Genomic DNA, 22735 nt, shown 5'->3' on the forward strand with positions numbered 1-22735 from the left:
GGAGGACTTTGTCTAGAAATGTGGATACTAGTTCAGCCACAGTAAAATAAAGCACCAAGCATAGTTCTGAAGCCTCGACTCTAGGCCATAGCTCCCCGATGACATTTCTAGACATATCCTGGGCCACAAGGGAACCCATTGCCTTGAAGGAAGATACCTAGTCCTGGTAGGATTCACCACCAGCTGACTAAAGAGCCCTTGTGCCTTGAATAAAAAACAAGGTGCCATGTCATATTGTGCCAGCTTCAGATATGACCCAGCACATTCCCAGCTGTGGTGGCCATGGGGAGACACACCTGCTTGAGGTGAGAGAAGAGTAAAAAGGACTTTATCTTGCAAGTGGGTGCCCACTCAGCCCCAGTAAAATAAAGCAGATTCCTAAAGCTCCCGATCCCAGGCCCTGGCTCCTGGGCGGCATTTCTAGATGCACCCTGGGCCAGAAGGGAACCTGCTGCACTGAAAGTAAAGACCCAGTCCTTGCAGGATTCTTCACCTGCTGACTAAAGCACCCTTGGGCCTTGAATTAACAACAGCAGTGGCCAGAAAATAGCTGCCACAGGCCTTGGGAGAGACCCAGTACAGTTCCAGTGATGGTGGCCAACGCAGTGCTTGTGTCATCCTTCCCCCAACTCCAGGCAGCTCAGCACAAAGAGAGACTCCATTTGTTTGGAGAAATGTAAGGGAAGAGGACAAGAGACTGCCTGGTAATACAGGGAATTCTCCCAGATCTTCCCCAAGACTACCAAGGTGATACCTCTACAGAGTCACAGTATTACTAGGCCTGGGGTGCCCTCTAATGCATGTATGGCTGCAGTGAACGAAGACTTAGATGACAACACTTAATTCCCTTTGAATATTTGAAAAACCTTCTCAAGAAGAATGGGGGCCAGACACAGTGGCTCACGCCTGTAATCCCAGCACTTTGGGAGGCCGAGGTGGGCAGATCACGAGGTTAGGAGTTCGAGACCAGCCTAACCAACATGGTGAAACTCTGTCTCTACTAAAAATACAAAAATTAGCCAGGCGTGATGGCATGTGCCTGTAACCCCAGCTTCTAAGGAGGCTGAGGCAGGAGAATCGCTTGAACCCAGGAGGCGGATGTTGCGGTGAGCAAAGATTGTGCTCTGCACGCCAGCCTGGGCGACAGAGTGAGACACTGTCTCAAAAAAAGAAAAAAAAAATGGGTACAAACAAAACCAGACTACAAAGAATAGAATACCCAGCTCTTCAATGACCAGACACTGATGAACATCCACAAGCAACAAGGCCATTCACAAAAACATGACCCCACCAAATGAACTAAAAATAAAGGGCATCAGTGACCAATTCCCAAGTGGTAAGAAATATGTGAACTTTCTGACAGAATTCAAACTGGATGCTTTAAGAAAGTTCAACGAAATCCAAGATAATACAGAAAACAAATTCAGAATCCTGTAAATTTAAAAAACAGACTGCAATAGTTATTAATAAAAAGAATCAACCAGAAATCCCAAAGTGGAAAAATTCAATTGACAAACTGAAAAATGCATCAGAGTCTCTCAATAGCAGAAATGTATCAAGCAGAAGAAAACATTAGTGAGCTTGAATTCAGGCTATTTGAAAATAAACAACCAAGCTGAGCGTGATGACTCACGCTTATAATCCTAGCACTTTGGGAGGCCAAGGCAGGAGGATCACCCTAAGGTCAGGAGTTCAAGACCAGCCTGGCAAACATGGCAAAACCCCGTCTCTACTAAAAATACAAAAAGTAGCTGGGCATGGTAGCACATGCCTGTAATCCCAGCTACTCAGGAGGCTGAGGCAGGAGAATTGCTTGAACCTGGGAGTCGGAGGTTGTAGTGAGCCAAGATGGCACTACTATACTCCAGCCTGGTGACAGAGCATGACTGTCTCAAAAAAAAAAAAAAAAAAAAAAAAAAAAGTTCTTCAATCTGAAAGAAAAGGATGTTAACAAGCAATAAGAAATCACCCGAAGGTGCAAAAACTGACTGGTAACAATAAGTACACAGAAAAATACAGAATATTGTAACACTGTAATTGTATATAAACTACTATTCATATTTTAAGCAGGAAGAATAAAAGATGAACCTTTCAAAAATAAGAACTACAATTTTTTTTTTCTGAGATGGAGTCTCGCTCTGTCGCCCGGGCTGGAGGGAAGTGGTGCAATCTCGGCTCACTGCAACCTCTGCCTCCCGGGTTCAAGCAATTCTCCTGCCTCAGCCTCCTGAGTAGCTAGGATTACAGGTGCATGTAAACCACACCTGGCTAATTTTCGTATTTTTAGTAGAGATGGGGTTTCGCCATGTTGGTCAGTTGGTCAGGCTGGTCTCAAACTCCTGAGCTTGTGATCCACCCGCCTCAGCCTTTCAAAGTGCTGAGATTATAGTTGTGAGTCACTACGCCTGGGTTTTTTTTTTTTTTTTTAAAAGACAGTCTTGCTCTGTCGCCCAGAGTGGAGTGCAGTGGTGCACTCTCGGCTCACTGCAACTTCTGCCTCCTGGGTTCAAGTGATTCTCCTGCCTCAGCCTCCTAAGTAGCTGGGATTATAGGCACCCGCCACCATGCCCAGCTAATTTTTCTATTTTTAGTAGAGAGGGGGTTTTGCCATATTGGCCAGGCTGGTCTCGAACTCCTGACCTTAGGTGATCTGCCCACCTCAGCCTCCCAAAGTGCTGGGATTACATGTGTGAGCCACTGCCCATGGCCTGTAACTACAGTTTTTTTAAGACATAGTATAATAAATGTATAAATAAAAACAACAAAAGTTAAAAAGCGGACAGATTAAGTTGAAGTGCAGAGTTTTTATTAGTTTTCTCTTTGCTTGCTTGTTTTTGCAATCAGTTTTAAGTTGTCATTGGTTTAAAATAATGCGTTATAAAATGTTATTTGCAACCCTCATGGTGATCTTTTTTTTTCTTTTTGAGACAGAGTCTTGCTCTGTCGCCTAGACTAGGGTGCAGTGGCACAATCTTGGCTCACTGCAACCTCCGCCTCCCGGGTTCAAGCAATTCTCCTGCCTCAGTCTCCTGAGTAGTTGGGATTACAGGCGTGCACCACCACACCTGGCTAATTTTTGTATTTTTAGTAGAGACAGGGTTTCCCCATGTTAGCCAGGCTGGTCTCGAACTCCTGACCTCTTGATCCACCCACCTCGGCCTCCCAAAGTGCTGGGATTACAGTTGTGAGCCACCGCACCTGGCTGTCATGGTGATCTTAAATCAAAAACACCAACAACAGATACACAAAAAATATAAAGCAGGAAATTAAAACATACCACCAGAGAAAATCACTTTCAAAACAAGGAAGGGAGGGAGGGGAAAAAAGGAGGGAAGAGGAAGTAAAAAAGAAGGGTGAAAGGAGGAAGTAGGATTACAAAACAACCAGATAGTAAGTTGTAGTAGTTGAGTCCTTACTCATCAGTAACATTGAATGTAAATTGACTAAACTCTCCAATCAAAGGACATACAGTGGTTAAATGGATTTTTAAAAAAAGGCTGGGTGCGGTGGCTCACGCCTGTAATCCCAGGACTTCGGGTGGCAGAGGCAGGCGGATCACCTGAGGTTAGGAGTTCAAGAACAGCCTGGCCAACATAATGAAACCCCACCTCTATTGAAAATACAAAAAAGTTAGCTGGGCGTGGTGGCAGGCGCCTGTAATCCCAGCTACTTGGGGAGGCTGAGGCAGGAGAATCGCTTGAACCCAGGAGGTGAAGGTTGCAGTGAGCCGAGATCGCGCCATTGCCCTCCAGCCTGGGCAACAGCGAGTCTGTCTCAAAAAAAAAAAAAAAAAAAGAAACCCAATGATCCATTGCCTACAAGAAACACACTTTACCTATGAAATCATGCATAGACTAAAATTGAAGAGTTGGAAAAAGATATTCCATGCAAATGGAAACCAGAAAAGAGCAGGAGTAAGCTATGCTTAGATAAAATAGACTTCAAGACAAAGTCTACAAAAAAAGACAAAGAAGATCATTGTATAATGATAAAGGGATCAATTCAGCAAGAGATTATAACAAGTATAAATATATATGCAACCAATACTGGAGCATCCAGATATATAAAGCAAATATTACTAGAGCAAAAAAGAGAAACAGACCTCAGTAACGGTCAGAAACTTCAACACTCCACTCTCAGCACTGGAAAAATCATTCAGACAGAAAATCAACAAAGAAACATTAGACCTAATTTGCTTTATAGATCAAATAGGCCCAATACATATTTACAGAACACCGTGTCCAACAGCTATAGAATACACATTCTTCTCCTCAACATATGGATCATTCTCAAAGATAAACCACATATTAAGCCACAAAACAAGTCTAAAGATTTGACCTGGCACAGCGGCTCATGTCTGTAATCCTAGCACCTTGGGAGGCCAAAATGGGTAGACTGTTTGAACTCAGGAGTTCGAGACAACCCTGGGACACATGGCAATGTCCCATCTCTACAAAAAAAAAAAATCCAAAAATATCAGCCATGTGTGGTGGCACGTGCCTGTAGTCCCAGCTATTTGGAAGGCTAAGGTGGGAGGACTGCTTGAGCCAAGAAGATGTAGGTTGCAGGTGAGCCAAGATCGTGACATGTACTTCAGCCTGGGTAACTGAGGGAGACTCTGTTACAAACAAACAAATAAAAATTTTAAAAAGTTGAAATCATATCAACTATCTTCTCCGATCACAATAAAATAACACTAGATAGGCCAGGCACGGTGGCTCATGCCTGTAATTCCAGTACTTTGGGAGGCCAAGGTGGGTGGATCACCTGAGGTCAGGAGTTCGAGACCACCCTGACCAACATGGTGCAATCCCCTCTCTACTAAAATACAAAAAAAATTAGCCGGGAGTGGTGGTACACACCTGTAATCCCAGTGACAAGGATGGTTCAACATATGCAAATCAATAAACTTGGTACATCTTAACAGAGTAAAAGACAAAGACCAAAAAATATATATATTATTTATATTATATATGACATAAATATATATAAATATATATTATGATATAAATATATAATTTATATCACATAAAAAGCAACATCCCCTTTATGATTAAAACCCTCAGCTGGGTGTGGTGGCTCACGCCTGTAATCCCAGCACTTTGGGAGGCTAAGACGGGCAGATCATGAGGTCAGGAGATCAAGACCATCCTGGCTAACAGGGTGAAACCCCATCTCTACTAAAAATACAAAAAATTAGCCAGGCACGTTGGAGGGCACCTGTAGTCCCAGCTACTCAGGAGGCTGAGGCAGGAGAACGGAGTGAACCCAGGGGGCAGAGCTTGTAGTAAGCCGAGATTATGTCACTGCACTCCAGCTGGGTGACAGAGCGAGATTCTGCCTCAAAAACAAAAACAAAAACAAAAAAACCCTCAAAGAACTGGGTATAGAAGAAATATGCCTCAACAAAATAAAAGCCATATATAACAGACCCGTAACTAGTACCATACTGAATAGGGAAAAACTAAATGGCTTTCCTCTAAGATCTGGAGGAAGAGAAGGATGCCCACTTTCACCATTGTTATTCAACATAATACTGGAAGTCCTAACTAGAGCAATCAGACAAAAGAAATAAAAAGCATCCATACTGGAATGGAATAAGTCAAATTATCCTTGTTTGCCGATAATATGACCTTACATTTGGAAAAACATAGACTCCAAAAAAGAAAAACCTATTATAACTGACAAATTCAGTAAAGTTTCAGGATACAAAAATCAACATACAAAAATGAGGAGCATTTTTATATTTAACAGCAAACAATCTGAAAAAAATTTTTAAAGCAGTCCCATTTACAATAGCTACAAATATAATAAAATACCTAGGAATAAACTTAACCAAATGAGTAAAAGATCTCTACAATGAAAACTTTAAAACATTGAAATTGAAGATGACACAGAGAAAACATGGAGATTCCATGTTTATGGATTAGAAGAATTAGTATTGCTAAAACGTTCACAATACTCAAAGCAATCTACAGATTCAGTGCAATCCCATCAAAATACCAATGACATTCCTCACAGAAGTAGAAAAAATAATTCCAAAATGTGCAGGGAACCACAAAAGACACAGAATAGCAAAAGCCATACTGAGCAAAATGAACAAAACTGGAGGAATCATTATCTGACTTCAAATTATTACAATGAAAATGGCATGGTACTGGCATAAAAAAAGATACACAGATCAATGGAACAGAATAGAGAACTCAGAAATAAATCCATACGTCTAAGTGAACTCATTTCCCACAAAGACGCCATGAACATACACTGGGGAAAGGACAGTCTCTTCAATAAATGGTGCTGGGAAAACTGGATATCCACATGCAGAAGAATGAAATTAGACCCCTGCGTCCCACCATATTAAAAAAAATCAAATCAAAATGGATTAAAGATTTAAATCTAAGACCTCAAACTATGAAACTACTAAAAGAAAACATTAAACTCCCAGAGACATTGCTCTGGGCAAAGATTTCTTGAGGAATACCCCAAAAGTATAGACAACCAAAGCAAAGATGGACAAATGGGATCACATCAAGTTAAAAAGCTTCTGCACAGCAAAAGAAACCATCAACAAAGTGAAGAGACAACCCACAGAATGGGAGAAAACATTTGCAAACTACTTATCTGACAAGGGATTAATAACCAGAATATAAAAGGCGCTCAAGCAACTCAATAGGGAAAATTTTAATAACTCAATTAAAAATGGGCAAAAGACCTGAATAGACATTTCTCAAAAGAAGACATACAGGCCGGGCGCAGTGTCTCACGCCTGTAATCCCAGCACTTTGGGAGGCTGAGGCAGGTAAATCACCTGAGGTTAGGAGTTCGAGACCAGCCTGGCCAACATGGAGAAACCCTGTCTCTACTAAAAATACAAAAATTAAGCGGGCATGGTGTCGGGAGGCAGGAGAATTTCTTGAACCCGGGAGGTGGAGGGTGCAGTGAGCCACGATCACACCATTGCGTTCCAGCCTGGTCAACAAAGGGCAACAAAGTGAGACTCCGTCTCAAAAAAAAAAAAAAAAAAAAGGAAGACATACAAGGCCAGGTACAGTGGCTCACACCTATAATTTTAGCATTTTAGGAGGCAAAGGTGGGAGGATTGCTTGAGCCCGGTAGTTCGAGACCAGCCTGGGCCAAAGAGCAAGACCTCATCATTATTTATGAATGGCAAACAGGTATATGAAAGGTATTCAACACTACTGATTACCAGAAAAATGGAAATTAAAACTACAACAAGATATCATCTCACCCCGGTTAAAATGGCTTTTATCCAAAAGACAGGCAATAATGAATGCTGGTGAGGATGTGGATAAAGGGGAACCTTCACACACTGTTGGTAGACATGTAAATTGGTACAACCACTATGGAGAACAGTATGGAAATTCATCAAAAAACCAAAAATAGAGCTACCATATGATCCGGCAATTGCACTGCCAGGTATATACTCAGAAAGGAAATCAGTTTATTGAAGGAATATCTGCACTCCCATGTTTACTACAGCACTATATACATAACAGCCAAGATTTAGAATCAATCTCTGTGTCCGTCAATAGACAAATGGAGAAAGAAAATGTGGTATATATACATAATAGATTACCATTCAGCCACAAAAAAGAATGAGATCCTGTCATTTGCAACAATGTAGATGGCACTGGAGGACATTATGTTAAGTAAAATAAGCCAGGGACAGAAAGATAAACTTTGCCTATTCTTACTCATTTGCGGGCACTAAAAAAACAATTGAACACATGGAGATAGTAGAATGGTTACCAGAAGCTGGGAAGGGTAGTGGGGAGGGGGAGGGAAATGAGGTGATTAGTGGGTACAAAGAAAATTTAGAAAGAATGAATAAGAACTCTGCAGGACTGGAGGTAGAAATGAAAAAGATATTACAATGATTTAAAAGATTTTTAAAGGCTGGGCGCGATGGCTCATGCCTGTAATGCCAGCACTTTGGAAGGCTGTGGCGGCTGGATCACAAGGTCAAGAGATCGAGAACATTCCAGTCCACACAGTGAAACCCCATCTCTACTAAAAATACAAAACTTAGCTGGGCATGGTGGCACATGCCTGTAGTCCCAGCTACTCAGGAGGCTGAGGCAGGAGAATCACCTGAACCCTGGAGGCGGAGGCTGCAGTGAGCCGAGATTGCGCCACTGCACTCCAGCCTGGTGACAGAGTGAGACTCCGTCTAAAATAAATAAATAAAATAATTTTAAAATTTAAAAAGTTAAATAAAGAATGAGTAAGATCTAGTATTTGACAGCAAAGCAGGGTGACTACAGTCAGCATTAATTTGTTGTACTTTTTAGAATAACTGAGGGAGTACAATTGCAACGTTCATTACACAAAGAAATGATGAATGATGATGGTGATGGATACTCCATTTACCCTAATGTGATTATTACACATTGTATGCCTTTATCAAAATATCTCACAGACCCCATGAATAATATGTCTACTATGTACCCATAAAACTATAAAAATAAAAACCTTTAAAGTAGACTGCAAAACCAAGGACCATCAAAAAGAACAGAAGACAAAGATATTAGCGAAATAAGTGATGAGGTTTTTAAGTTTGCAGACCAGAAAAAATAAATGCTATCACTGGCTGAAGATGATTTAACATGGCATCCTCTAAAAAAGAAAGAAAACAGGAATGGCTGAAGAAAAGGGGGAACAAGTACAAGCAACAAAAACAGAACCCAAGCCACAGGTTAGGACAATGGACCTAAGCCACAGCCCCAGGTGGTGAGAAGCAAACTAAAGAGAAACCTACACAGCCAAAAAGATTGCCTGAAAATTGGAGAGAGCCGAGATACCTCTTCAGCCTCAGCACAGGCAAATACATTTCAATGGTTTCATTACCAAGGCTCTTGGTGTCATGGCAAACAGCATTATGCAACTCAGGCCCATCTCAAGCTTTACTGCATAGCTAAAGAGACAAGTGGCTGAGGGCAAATGTTGACAGGGCATTTATGTGGGCACACTGGCAATTTAAGTCACGATGTAGGGACTTACTGCTTAAACTTTCATTTGTTCACAAAAATCTTCGGTAGAGGCTATCCACATAATAGACCAACTACATATATATTGCCAAGGACTTTGGAGTTTAATTATCATAAGGATCCTTGAGTGAAGGCAAAAATTAGACTTTTGGTGTTGCTTTTTCTTATAATGTCAAACACATCTGCAGTTCTTCCTATGGGTTGGACTTTTTTTTTTTTTCAGACAGGGTCTGGCTCCGTTGCCCAGACGAGCACAGTGGTGCAAGCTCACCTCACTGCAACCTCCATCTCCCAGGCTCAAGTGATTCTCCCACCTCAGCCTCCTGAGTAGCTGGTACTATTGGCATGTGCCACCACACCTGGCTAATGTGTGTACTTTTTTGTAGAAACAGGGTTTTACCATGTTATCCAGGCTGGTCTTTAACACCTGAGCTCAAGATATCCACCTGTCTCAGCCTCCCAAAGTGCTAAGATTCATGCATGAGCCACTGCACCTGGCCAGACACTGTTCTAAACTAGTTACAGACTTATTCATTTAGTCTTTACAATGGCCCTATTTGATGTAGATACTATAATTGCCATCTTACAAATAGCAAGTCCACTATTTGGTATTTGAATATAGCACTCTGCTATACTGAAATATATTGTTATAATGCTATATTGCTATATATGGAATACAGCATTCTGCTGTATTTCCTCTCTGCACTATACTAAACCTAATGGAAAACTGAAGTTACTTTATTTATTTATTTATTTGGAGACGGAGTTTCACTCTTATTGCCCAGGCTGGAGTACAGTGGCACAATCTTAACTCACTGTAACCTCCGCCTCCCGGGTTCAAGCATTTCTCCTGCCTCAGCCTCGAGAGTAGCTGGGATTACAGGCACCTGCCACCACGCCTTGCTAATTTTCTGTATTTTTAGTAGAGATGGGGTTTCATCATGTTGGCCAGGCTGGTCTCGAACTCCTGACTTCAGTTGATCCATCCACCTCAGCCTCCCAAAGTACTGGGACTACAGGAGTGAGCCATCGTGCCCAGCAGAAAAGTGAAATTCTTATGTCATATAGATGACAAGACTGGGTCATCTATATTTTGCTAGTAAGAATGAACATGTATTGAATACATACCATGTGCTAGGCACTATGCTAAACACTTTATAAAGGCAGTATCTCATTGAGCTCTCACAGAAACACTATGAAGCAGGTTCTAAAACTAACCCATTTTGGCTTGGGGGAAGTAGATAGCACGCCACAATGTTACGCACATGATGTATAGAGGCCAACATTCAAACCTACGTCCATTTACCTCTAAAACCCACACTATTAACCCAAAACAGATCAAATTACTAGCAATTCTTACACAAATAAAGCTATCTGTAGCCTGCATATGGCTCACAAGGGAATGAACAACAAACACACAAGGTATTCCTATTTCTGCCTCAATGAAGGACTACAGATATTTGTGAACAAATGCAGTTTGGGGCTATGAGCAGGTCATGAAGTTAGTTCTAATGAATCACTGATTGAACAGTGAGGCATACACTATGCATTAGTTACTATTCAAAGCACTGCTAGAAGCTTAAACACCAGATAGCCAGGCCTGTTATTTACTAGACACGTGAGTTTGGGCAAATTACTTAACTTTTCTTTGCCCAAGCCGCCTAATACACACAGTGCAGATACAAACAGAACTTGCTTGAAAGAAATGTTAGAAAATAAAAGATTTAACATACAAGCACGAAGAACAGCATCTGGTACGCAATAAAACATAAGAGAATAACATTATATTATCTGAAGAGAACAATTAGAAAGTTCACTATTTTTTTAAAATTATAATTTAAGTTCTGGCATACATTTTTTTTTTCCCCACTCTCTTTTTTTTTTGAGACATATTCTCACTCTTTAACCCAGTAATGCAACCTCGAATCACTGCAACCTCCACCTCCTGGATTCAAGTGATTCTGCTGCTTTAGCCTCCTGAGTAGCTGAGATTACAGGCATGTGTCACCATGCCCAGCTAATTTTTATATTTTTAGTAGAGACAGGGTTTTGCCATGTTAGCTAGGCTGGTCTCAAACTCCTGACCTCAAGTGATCCACCTGCCTCGGCCTCCCAAAGTATTGGGATTACAGGCATGAGCCACCATGCCCGGCCCACTCTCATCTTTTAAAAACTATTTCTTTTCTTCTTGGTATGCCCCTACGGATCAAGGAGTTATTAGTAAGAGGCTAAATAATACATTTGGTTATTCAGGCTCCTAAAAGTAATAAGACTAAAACTCCTAAAGAGATAGACTTTTTATGTTGCTCCTTCTTGGAATTTAAGTCAAGCATTAATGAAGGTTTACAGACAGTTGTGATGATAGCTAAAATGTTTTCTGCTAACTGAGAAAGTATAGCCTTTTAAAATACAGTAACTCTAATCAAGACAGTATGGTACTGTTATAAGGATAAGACATAGAGATTCAGTGAAGGACAATTCAGAGTCCGGTAATAAACTTTCACATTTGTAGTCAACAGACTTCCAACAAGCATGTGAAGATAACTCAATGAAGGAAAGAATAGTCTTCTTTGTTTTGAGATGGAATCTCACTCTATCGCCCAGGCTGGAGTGCATGATCTCAGCTCACTGCAACCTCTACCTCCCAGGTTCAAGTGAATCTCCTGCCTCAGCCACTAGAGTAGTGGGACTACAGGTGTGCGACACTATGCCCAGGTAATTTTTGTATTTTTAGTAGAGATGGGGTTTCACCATGTTGGTCAGACTGGTTTAGAACTCCTGACCTCATGTGATCTGCCTGTTTGGGACTCCCAAAGTGCTGGGATTACAGGCATTGAGAGCCACCATGCCTGGCCAAGAATAGTCTTTTTAACAGATGGTGCTGGGACAACTAATATCTACATGCAGAAGAATGAATCTGGACTCTATAGAGTAAAAATGGTTGTAAATGTATGGTTATGTGTCAATTAGAAATAAAAAATTAATATTAAAGAATGAATTTGAACCCCACCTTATACTATATTAAATAACTGCTCAAAATGGGCTGAGCACCAAGTCACTCTCCAATGAACTTTTCTTTTTCAAATTTTTTAGTAACAATTTATTTCACTTTAAAAAAAAATCAAACGTTATTCTAATAATATTGTTATAGAAAACGGGTCTTGATCCAGACCCCAAGAGAAGGCTCTTGGATCTTGCACAAGAAAGAATTCAGGGCGAGTCTGCAGTGCAAAGTGAAAGCAATTTTTCACTTTGGGAGGCTGAGGTGGGCGGGTTACTTGCGTCCAAGTGTTTGAGACCAGCCTGGGCAACGTGGTGGAATTCTGTCTCTGCAATAAAAATACAAAAGTTATTAATAGCAATGTGTGGCGGTGCACACCTGCAGTACCAGCTACTCACTTAAGCCCAGGAGGCTGAGGCTGCTGTGAGCCAAGACTGCACCACTGCCCTCCAGCCTAAGCAAAAGAGTGAGACTCTGTGTCAAAAGTAAAACAAAGTTGTTCAAAATGGATCACACCTCTAAATGTAATTCTTTAAAAAACCCAGAAGAGTAATAAACCTTAATGATTGACTAGACAGTGTTTTCTTAGATATGACACCAAAAGCGTAAGTAACAACAAAATCAGATAAATTGGACTTCATCAAAATTAAAAATTTTTGTGCTTCAAGGGATGAAAAAGTAAAAAAAAAAAAACCAACAGAATAGGAGAAAACATTTGCAAACCATGTATCTAACAGGGACTTGTACACAGAATATATAAAGAACTCCTACAACCTAATAATAAAAAGACAACTCAATTTTTACAATGGGCTAAAGATTTGAACAGACAGCAATCCAAAGAAGATATATAAATGGCCAATAAACACAAAAGATGTTCAACATCATTAGCCATGAAAGAACTGCACACTAAAGCCACAATGAGGTAACACTTCACACCCACAAGGATCACTATAATCAAAAAAGACATGACAATAAGTGTTAGCAAGGATGTGGAGAAACAGAAACCCTCATACCCTGCTGGTGGGAATGTAAAATAGTGCAGATGTCTCGGCAAATAGCTTGGTAGTTCCTCAAAAGGTTAAACACAGTTGCCATATGACCCAGCAATTCAACTCCTAGGTAGGTACACAAAAGAAATGAAAACATAGGACGAGAAAAAAACTGCACACTCATGTTCGTGGCAGCGTTATTCAGAATAGTCAAATAGTGAGAATACCACAAATAGCTACAAACTGATGAATGGATAAACAAAATGTGGTATTATCCATATCATGGAATATTAGTAAAAAAAAGAAATGAAGTACTAAAACATGCTCCAACATGGATGAACCTTTATAACACTACCCTAAGTGAAAGAAGCCAGTCGTAAAAACCATATATTTTATTATTTCATTTGTATGAAATGGAAATTTGTCCCAAATAAGCCCATCCATAGAGACAGAAAGTAGATTAATGGTTACTCAGGGATGGGAGTAAGGGAAAGAGAAGGGCTGGAGGCCAGTGTGGAACAACTGCTAAACTGGGCATGGGGTTTCTTTTGGGGGTGAAGAGTATGTTTTAAAATCAACTGAGGAGATGGTTGTACAATATAATTGTGAATATATTAAAAACCACTGATTTATACACTTTAAATGGTTGATTTATATATGTAAATTATATCTCAATAAAGCTGTTACAAAAACATGCTAATTCACACGCTTCAAAGTAAAAATGTTTTTTCTTCATGAGATATTAAATTCAATCCAAGTGTAGTATAAGAGGGGGCTGAATGATGTTAAAAAAATAATGCTGAGGAAAAAACTCAAATGGGGAAGAATACCTACAGCAAGACATCATTTATAGGAAATTTAAGATTATGCAAAAATATCATCTATTGCTCACAGATATATTCATATGCAGTGTAAATATAAACAACTGCACAGAAAAGAAACCCTTCCTTTTGGAAGGGAAGAAGGGGAAGCAGTTGAGGAGTGGCAAATACATAACAGGAGTTTACCTGTGTTAGAATGCTTAACTTACTAAGCTGGGTAGTGGGCACATGATCATATTCAATATTCTTTGTATCATGTGTATGCGTTAACTATTGTTTAACAAATTGAAACACCTTTTTTTTTTTTTTGAGACGAAGTCTTGCTGTCGCCCAGGATGGAGTGGAGTGGCGTGATCTCGGCTTATCGCAACCTCTGTCTCCTGGGTTCAAGTGATTCTCCTGCCTCAGCCTCCTGAGTAGCTGGGATTACAGGTGCCCGCCACCATGCCAAGCTAATTTTTCTATTTTTGGTCGAGACAGTGTTTCACCATGTTGGCCAGGCTGGTCTCGAACTCCTGACCTTAGGTGATCTGGCCCACCTCGGCCTCCCAAAGTGCTGGGATTACAGGCGTGAGCCACCATGCCCAGCCAACAAATTAAAATTTAACAACTGTTTTTTTTTTTTTTTTTTTTTTTTTTGAGACGGAGTCTCGCTCTGTCACCCAGGCTGGAGTGCTGTGGCCGGATCTCAGCTCACTGCAAGCTCCGCCTCCCGGGTTCCCGCCATTCTCCTGCCTCAGCCTCCGGAGTAGCTGGGACTACAGGCGCCCGCCACCTCGCCCGGCTAGTTTTTTTGTATTTTTTAGTAGAGACGGGGTTTCACCGTGTTCGCCAGGATGGTCTCGATCTCCTGACCTTGTGATCCGCCCGTCTCGGCCTCCCAAAGTGCTGGGATTACAGGCTTGAGCCACCGCGCCCGGCCTTAACAACTGTTAATAGCATTAAAGCTGAATACATACATGTGCTAAAGTATGAAATAATAAGTAGTATTTTGAATGTTACCAATAAATCAAGAATGAAGTTATTATTAACATTTAGAAAGCTAAAACACAGGCTGAGGAAAGGCTGCCTTTGCCTTTGATTCATTAATCCTTTAATTCAGCTACTTTCTTTAAAAGGCTAGTATTTAGATTTACCTCTCTAAGAAGTTAACTTTCCAGAAGATTTCTTGGTTGGTCTCAAAATTTACCTTGATATCTATAGTGTATTATAGTATATAATGTGCAAAAGACTGAAATGACAATCAAGGAGAGATGGTAAGCAAAGCCTGTCCTAAGATAGAGAAATAATGTTACAGAAAGATTTTGACATAATATATTTGTGTACAAAGTACAAATCTCCAACTACCTCAGAACACCAGAGTCCAGTACATCTTCCATTTGCCACACTAGATTATTAATGACTTGGCCTTGTTCTACTAATATCTAGCTTCATTAACAAAGTAATCAAATAACCATCAAATACTAAGCTGTGCTATGGTGGTTTCAAATGTCAGGGCTATACTCTCATTTGATACCTACAAATTGGTTACCAAATCTCATGATTTTAGTTATCCCACTTAAAGGATAGGCAAAGACCACTTTAAGAATGTTCTGCTTTCTACATATATGGTTTGATGTTTCTGATTGTATACATAATGCATTTCTATAAATAGATGATAAATCTTTAGTAATGTTTATTTTTTAAAACTCAAATTAATCAGTCAGTACAACACTTACCCTAAAATCATTCTTAAATTTCTTTAAATCATCAATCTGTTTTCTATGTTCAGAAACAATTGGTGATATACCTGTAAAATTAAGAACTGTTAGACACAGGTTTATTTTTAAACTTTAACATTGCATTCTTTTTGGTATGAGATGATAGAAATTAGAATAAGATACAAGATCAAAAAATAATTTCAAATATTAAATTTGGATTTTGGAATTTGTCAAGCAATACATTTATCTATCACAATAGTAAGAAAAAATGTTGAACGAAAATATTCTGTACGGGCATGAAATTAGACATACTCCTTCCTATTTCTACAGTTAAGCCTAATGATTCTTTAAACTCTAACCTTTGTTTTCAGCTTTTGAGAAGCTAGGTGATGTTTCATTGGGCTTAATATTTTCTTTATTCCCTGCAGGAGAGTTCTGCCTTTGATCTTGAAGCCTGGAATCTTTAGCTAGAAAACATTTTTTTTAAAAAAAAATTCAGAGTTAGAAGTTAGAAAAGTAAAACAAGAAAACACTGAACAATAATTTTGATTTCCTATGTTTTTGGAAAAGAATGCTTTCATTTTAAACAGAGGCTTTTTTCCTTTGCAGATGTCATATGAAACACCAATAATTTTATTTACGTAGGTATTTGACACCCAGGAATGTTAACCTTTCTAACACAGACATTGTATTAAATTAGTAGTATTAAACAACATCAAAATTTACACAAACTTTTAAATGTGCATTAAAAATACTTGTCTATGAATAAAAATAAGCTAGAATTTTTTCATATAATGTTACTCTCTAACATTCAATTTCACAGCTGAGATTATGGATCTAGAAGCCTTTTGTTACATACCCTCACTAGAAGGGGTAACAGCTCTGTTCGATGCAGGACTAGCAGGCGTAGGAGATGCAGCTGGAATAGGCATGGCAACAGCTTCAGTTGGAATAATACCAGCTTGGGGAGAAGCAAGAACTGGCCCACTGGGGGTATTTCCAATACTGTTCTGTCTAGGAGACCTGGGTCTATGAGTTTTAGGGGATAATCTTGGAACTAGAAGAAAGGGAAAATTTATTTATTACATTCTCAGTTCAAATGTTACTTCCTCAAAGAGGCTTCTCTTAAGACCTAGGTAAAACAGTCCTCTCTAGCCCTTTCCCTTTATTCCATTACTGTTTTCTTTTCCAAAATGTTAGGAATTTGCTGGCAATCAAAACCACAAGTATCTGAAGAAAAACAACAATTACTAATACGTATGATTTTCTCTCCTAACTAAATGTATCAAGTGCTTCCCCTGCCTAAGCTGGGATTACAGGTACTCGCCACCACATCCAGCTAATTTTTTGTATTTTTAGTAAAGACGGAGTTTCATCATGCTGGCCAGGCTGGTCTCAAACTCCTGACCTCAGGTGATCTGCTTACCTTGGCCTCTCAGAGTGCTGGGATTACAGGCATGAGCCACCACGCCTAGCTCTATACATTCTTTATAGCGACATCAAGGTTCACTGTGCAGTAATCAAGGAAACTTGAGACCCAAGTCAGTCAAAAGGGGAAGATAATAAAAACAGGGTTTGTATCTCATACGACTTCCAAATATGTATCTAATAGGTTTCATATACCATTATAAACCTATCTGGAGAGATTAGATTCAAAGGTTTAGAGAAAATGGTTTGATTACTTCATTTTAGTGGTTTTTTTTTTTTGTAAGTCACAAGCGTCATGGAAGAAAACTATTATTCAACAACTGCCATTTTTCCAATTAGTAAAAACAGCAAATCTATAATGCTATTCTGAGTGTATCTCCAAAACTATGCTTATACTCTCTCACTTCTAATCATGTTATTCTCAAAATTCATTTCCAGACCATCTAAGTAATGTCAAAAGATTAATGGAATAGTTGAAGCAGATTTTTTTTTTTTTTGAAATGGAGTCTCGCTCTGTAGCCCAGACTGGAGTGCAGTGGCACAATTTCCACTCACTGCAACCTCCCCCTCCTGGGTCCTGGTTCGAGCAATTCTCCCGCCTCAGTCTCCCAAGTAGCGGGATTACAAGAATGCACCACAATGCCCAGCTAATTTTTGTATTTTTAGTAGAGACGGCGTTTCACCATGTTGGCCAGGCTGGTTTTGAACTCCCGACCTTGTGATTCGCCCACCTCAGCCTCCCAAAGTGCTGGTATTACAGGTATGAACCACTGCGCCTGGCTGGCTGAAGATTTTTTAAATTTTTGTTTTCTTGGTAGTCTTTAGATAACTGAAGACCAAAGAAGAAAATAAAGAGTACAAACAAATTTATGGTACAATTACATGAATGTACATCACATGAAGTTGAGCAGAAATGTATATCAACTAAAAACAGATTTAACAGTTGGGTTTTGTTTTGGTTTTGTTTTCCTTAAGCTTGAAGATTTTGCTTCTTTTTTCTTTTTTTTTGAGATGGAGTTTCCCTCTTGTCACCCAGACTGGAATGCAATGGTGCGATGCTGGCTCACTGCAACCTCCACCTCCTGGGTTCAAACGATTCTCCTGCCTCAGCCTCCCGAGTAGCCACCACACTTGGCTAATTTTGTATTTTTAGTAGAGATGGGGTTTCACCATGTTGGTCAGGCCGGTCTCGAACTCCTGACCTCAAGTGATCCACCCACCTCAGCCTCCCAAAGTGCTGGGATTACAGGCATGAACCACCACACCTGGCCGATCTTGTTTCTTTTAAAGGTTCTACGGACTGATTTAAATAGACTAAGTTTTTTTTTGTGTTGTTTTTTTTTAAGCTCTTGCTCACCACAGTTATGGGAACAAAGCACTAAGGATTGATTGGCAAAGTAGCAAAAGCAGTCAGCCTTATTGTAAAATCATGTCAACGTCTAATTTTTATACTTTTTTTTTGAGATGGAGTCTTACTCTGTCGTCTAGGCTGGAGTGCAGTGGTGCGATCTCGGTTCACTGCAAGCTCCGCTTCCCAAGTTCACGCCATTCTCCTGCCTCAGCCTCCAGAGTGGCTGGGACTACAGGCACCTGCCACCACGCCTGGCTAATTTTTTTTGTACTTTTAGTAGAGACAGGGTTTCACCGTGTTAGCCAGGATTGTCTCGATCTCCTGACCTTGTGATCCACCCGCCTCAGCCTCCCAAAGTGCTGGGATTACAGGGGTGAGCCACCGCGCCCAGCCTAATTTTTATACTTTTATAGCTGGTGTCAGCATATTCCTTATGCTAATCACAGATAAAACTTGGACGCTTCATTTGTATTTCATATTCCTTATAATGGAAATATAGTTGGGAATTAGTGCCCTATACAGATGCTATAGAAACACACTACAATGTAAGCCAAAAATAAATGTTTACAGAAGGTAATGATAAACAAAGCTGCTAAAAAGGAAATATGATCCCTACAAATAGTGTTACATACTGTGTTTGCCGCGTATTCGAGAGGTACTTCACAAAACTTTATAGTTTTATAATATATCCATATTTATGAACCTTACAGGAATCTCATCACAACCCCATAATGTAGACTAGGCAAAAATTATTAACACTTTACTCACTGAGAAATCTCAACTTCAGAATGAGTGTTTGACTTCCTTTAATACATGGTGAATAAGTGGTAGAGCCCAGAATAAAAATATGGGCTTCCCAATTCCTGGTGATTTCTACTATTTTTAATATATATATACTTACACTTCCTCAAACAGAGTTGTAGCTCAGCCCTCTTTACATCTAGTGTAATGACAAAATGAGTACCGTCATTATGCCCAAGTGTTACCTACCCCCACTGACCACTGATGACCACGTTCCCCCCGAGGGACTGGTCCTTGCTACTGGAGGAGTAGCTGCTTCACTGGGTGGGTTGTGGGATACAAACTCTAGGCCACTGGATATGGAACCCCTCCCAGCAGAAACTCTGTGATTTCGAGGATGTCGCTGGGCCTTTGGGGACATCCTTGGAGGCCCTAAGGAAGAAACAGTGAACATCACATAAATGCCATGATGTTCATCAGTACTACTTTTCTGCTAAATACACCCATCCCCACACACATGCGCACACACACACACTCTTACTCACTCTACAGTTTTTCCTTGGTTAAAAATAGGAAAAAAAAAAAAACAACACCGTACATATTTTTTGGCCATACTAATTCTTTCAGAATTATTTTGTGGAATGCCATAAAGTTTTGTAAATAAATTTTATTATTTCCCTTTATTTTTAAAGAAAGGGAGGGATGAAGTTGGTGGTAAGAAATCAACAATAAGATGTCAACTCTTAAAATAACTGTAGCAATCTGTTTCAACTATGTCTTATTTGTAAAGAAATAGGTTACTAGAAATTATGACTACACGATAAAATATTTTTAACTTTCCATATATTTTACCTTTCCACACCCCGAATTTTCTACATTACTTCTAAAATTAGGGAAAAAAAATTTAAACAGAAGACTATTAATCCCTATACACTCGATACTACTAAAATATATGTACATACCCTTCTTAAATTTCTCTAAAATTTTAGGTTATTTATCTCTTCTATCATGATCATCAATTTTAAAACTCGGCTTAAAACAGTAAGCAGTAACAGTAACCTGTAAGCAGTTTCTTAGGCTTAGCAGGCTGTGAGATGAAAATTCTATTAAGGAGATGACTTGTATTAGTCTATTAATAGATGACCAATATAACTGACATTTGGGGAAGAAATCAGCACTACAAGAATTGTCAAAATTCTGCATTATTGATTCTGCCATGCCACTAGTGACTACTCTTTCTAAATCAGCCTACTGTGCATTAGACCAATCTATTAGCTAAGAAGAGTGGACAGAATGGCCCTCATCAGATAAGTCTACTGGTGTTAACACCAAGCGAAAACTTTCCTAATGTCAAAGCCAAATCTCCTCACTCTCTCACCCTGCTGCCAAACTCTTTAGAACTTCAAATTAATGTGTGTTCCCAAAAGAATTTTTTTTTATTATTATTATTTTTTAAGACAGAGTCTCTCTCTGTCGCCCAGACTGGAGTGCAATGGTGCGATCTCAACTCACTGCAACCTCTGCCTCCCAGGTTCAAGTGATTCTCCTGCCTCAGCCTCCCAAGTAGCTGGGTATTTTTAGTAGAGACGAGGTTTCACCACGTTGGCCAGGCGGGTCTCAAACTCCTGACCTCAAGTGATCCGCCTGCCTGATCACTTGAGGAGGCCAAAGTGCTGAGATTACAGGCGTGAGCTACCATGCCTGGCTCCCAACAGGAATTTAAACAAGAACATGATCTTTAGAAGAATGCTAATGTTATGCACTATAATTTTCAAATGGAAATATTCAACATCTCTGACACAGAAGGTATATTTCTATGTGAATAGTTATAGTCTATCAGCAGTCCTTATATCTTAATGTAATAAAAATATTCACAGTAATTAATGATCATGTCTTATTTAGTATATTCTCATTAAATAAATATCACTTATTCAAATAATGGACCTCAAGAAAAATATCAACAGAACTTTGCATTCAGTGACCACTATTAAGGCCCTTTTGAGCAAAGAAGTCACCTTGAAAATCAGTGGAACTTGCTCTTCAAGGTTAGATGCTTCAAGGTCACATGACCTGCCTGCTTAGATGGTAACAATTTATTTAAAAGTAGCCAATATAGGCCGGGCGCGGTGGCTCAAGCCTGTAATCCCAGCACTTTGGGAGGCCGAGACGGGCGGATCACGAGGTCAGGAGATCGAGACCATTCTGGCTAACACGGTGAAACCCCGTCTCTACTAAAAAATACAAAAAACTAGCCGGGCGAGGCGGCGGGCGCCTGTAGTCCCAGCTACTCGGGAGGCTGAGGCAGGAGAATGGCGTAAACCCGGGAGGCGGAGCTTGCAGTGAGCTGAGATCTGGCCACCGCACTCCAGCCCGGGCGACAGAGCCAGACTCCGTCTCAAAAAAAAAAAAAAAAAAAAAAAACAAACAGTAGCCAATATAGTTTTCTCCAGGGAAGCAGGAGAAACACATTTTGTGCAGAAAACTTTATTAGTCCCAACATAATCAATATTAACTAACTTTAATGAACAAATCAGATTAAAATTTTAACATAAACATTCAGAACTAATATCAAAAGGACATTATGATTCAGAAAACAGGTTTTTAATATATATATGGGTGGCATTAAAATTAGAATGTTACCCTTCTACAACATATCCATGTATTCGATATGTGGCAATGACGGATTAAGCACCAAATACTGAATAAGAATTACAAGATTTTATTCTTATTTTTGATGAGAAAAAAATAGCTAAATATTCAAATTCATGTCATTTTTATCAATAATTTTATCTCAGATCAAGGACTTCTCCCAGATTAAAGCAGCCTTTCACTGTGTAAGATTGCAAAGCTAACTTTAAAAAAATTACTCAGTTAAATTTAGAATTCTTCTGGCATTCTAAAAATCAAACTACTTTAATCGAAGGGCAGACACGCAAAGGCAGCTATATGGGCTGTCACTCTCAAAAATGACCCAGAAACACCCTTCCTGCTTATGGCCAATAGGAAGGTTCACTAGGACCTTGACCAAAGAGCTGTAAAATGAACCAAAGTTCAAGACTGGTTGAAGAAAGTTCATTTGTTTAACTCCTGTATACAGTGCAAATAAGGAGGGGGAAGGCTGTGGGGCAGACCTTTCTGGGGCTGTAAAGAAGCATAATTATCAGGCAGAGATAAACTCCCTTTTTAAACAACAATTCAGGAGAGTTTATAGCTTCACACAACATTTATCAAATTTCTCTCTAATGAACAAAAGGTTAATAGAAATAGTTGTAATAAACTAAAGTTAAAACACAGAAATTGTAGGTTATTAAATAATGAAGAGGAAACTATTTTGTAATTATAAACTCACATAGGAGTTAAACAAAGACAAACAAAAACATGAACAAATTGTGGTATTGTACCTTCTGAAGACATGCGTTTAGGCATAGTAGAGACAGGAGCTGGAGAACCATGAGCAGAGGGGTGAGACGGGGGTCTGGATGGCCGCGAGGGGGGCCTGGAGGGCGGCCGTGTAGGGGTGGCTGCCCGAGGTGGAAGAGAGTTGGGACCTGACTGGTAGCGAGAAGGTGGGCGAGAGGAAGGAGATGGGCAAGGCGATGGCCAGGGAACACCTGACAGAACAAATGATATGAAGGAAAGTATAAAAACTAAAGAAAAAAATGAGGGAAAAAAGTAAACAGAAAAAAAAGTAAAATG

General features: G+C 39.8%; 1 protein-coding gene across 5 annotated transcripts in view; it reads right to left on the bottom strand.

Moving 5' to 3' along the window:
- Positions 1-22735, bottom strand: part of ATXN2 (ataxin 2) — a 154438-nt gene that overhangs the window by 45519 nt on the left and 86184 nt on the right. For all 5 annotated transcript variants that reach the window (XM_025401242.1, XM_025401245.1, XM_025401243.1 and 2 more), the window contains 5 exons: positions 22441-22650; positions 19289-19471; positions 16379-16576; positions 15879-15986; positions 15538-15608 (listed from right to left, as the gene is read on the bottom strand). In XM_025401242.1, the coding sequence (XP_025257027.1) occupies positions 15538-15608; positions 15879-15986; positions 16379-16576; positions 19289-19471; positions 22441-22650 (770 nt within the window). The remainder of the gene's footprint in view (positions 1-15537; positions 15609-15878; positions 15987-16378; positions 16577-19288; positions 19472-22440; positions 22651-22735) is intronic.

Source organism: Theropithecus gelada, chromosome 11 (genome assembly GCF_003255815.1).
Source record: "Theropithecus gelada isolate Dixy chromosome 11, Tgel_1.0, whole genome shotgun sequence".
Taxonomy (NCBI): domain Eukaryota; kingdom Metazoa; phylum Chordata; class Mammalia; order Primates; family Cercopithecidae; genus Theropithecus; species Theropithecus gelada.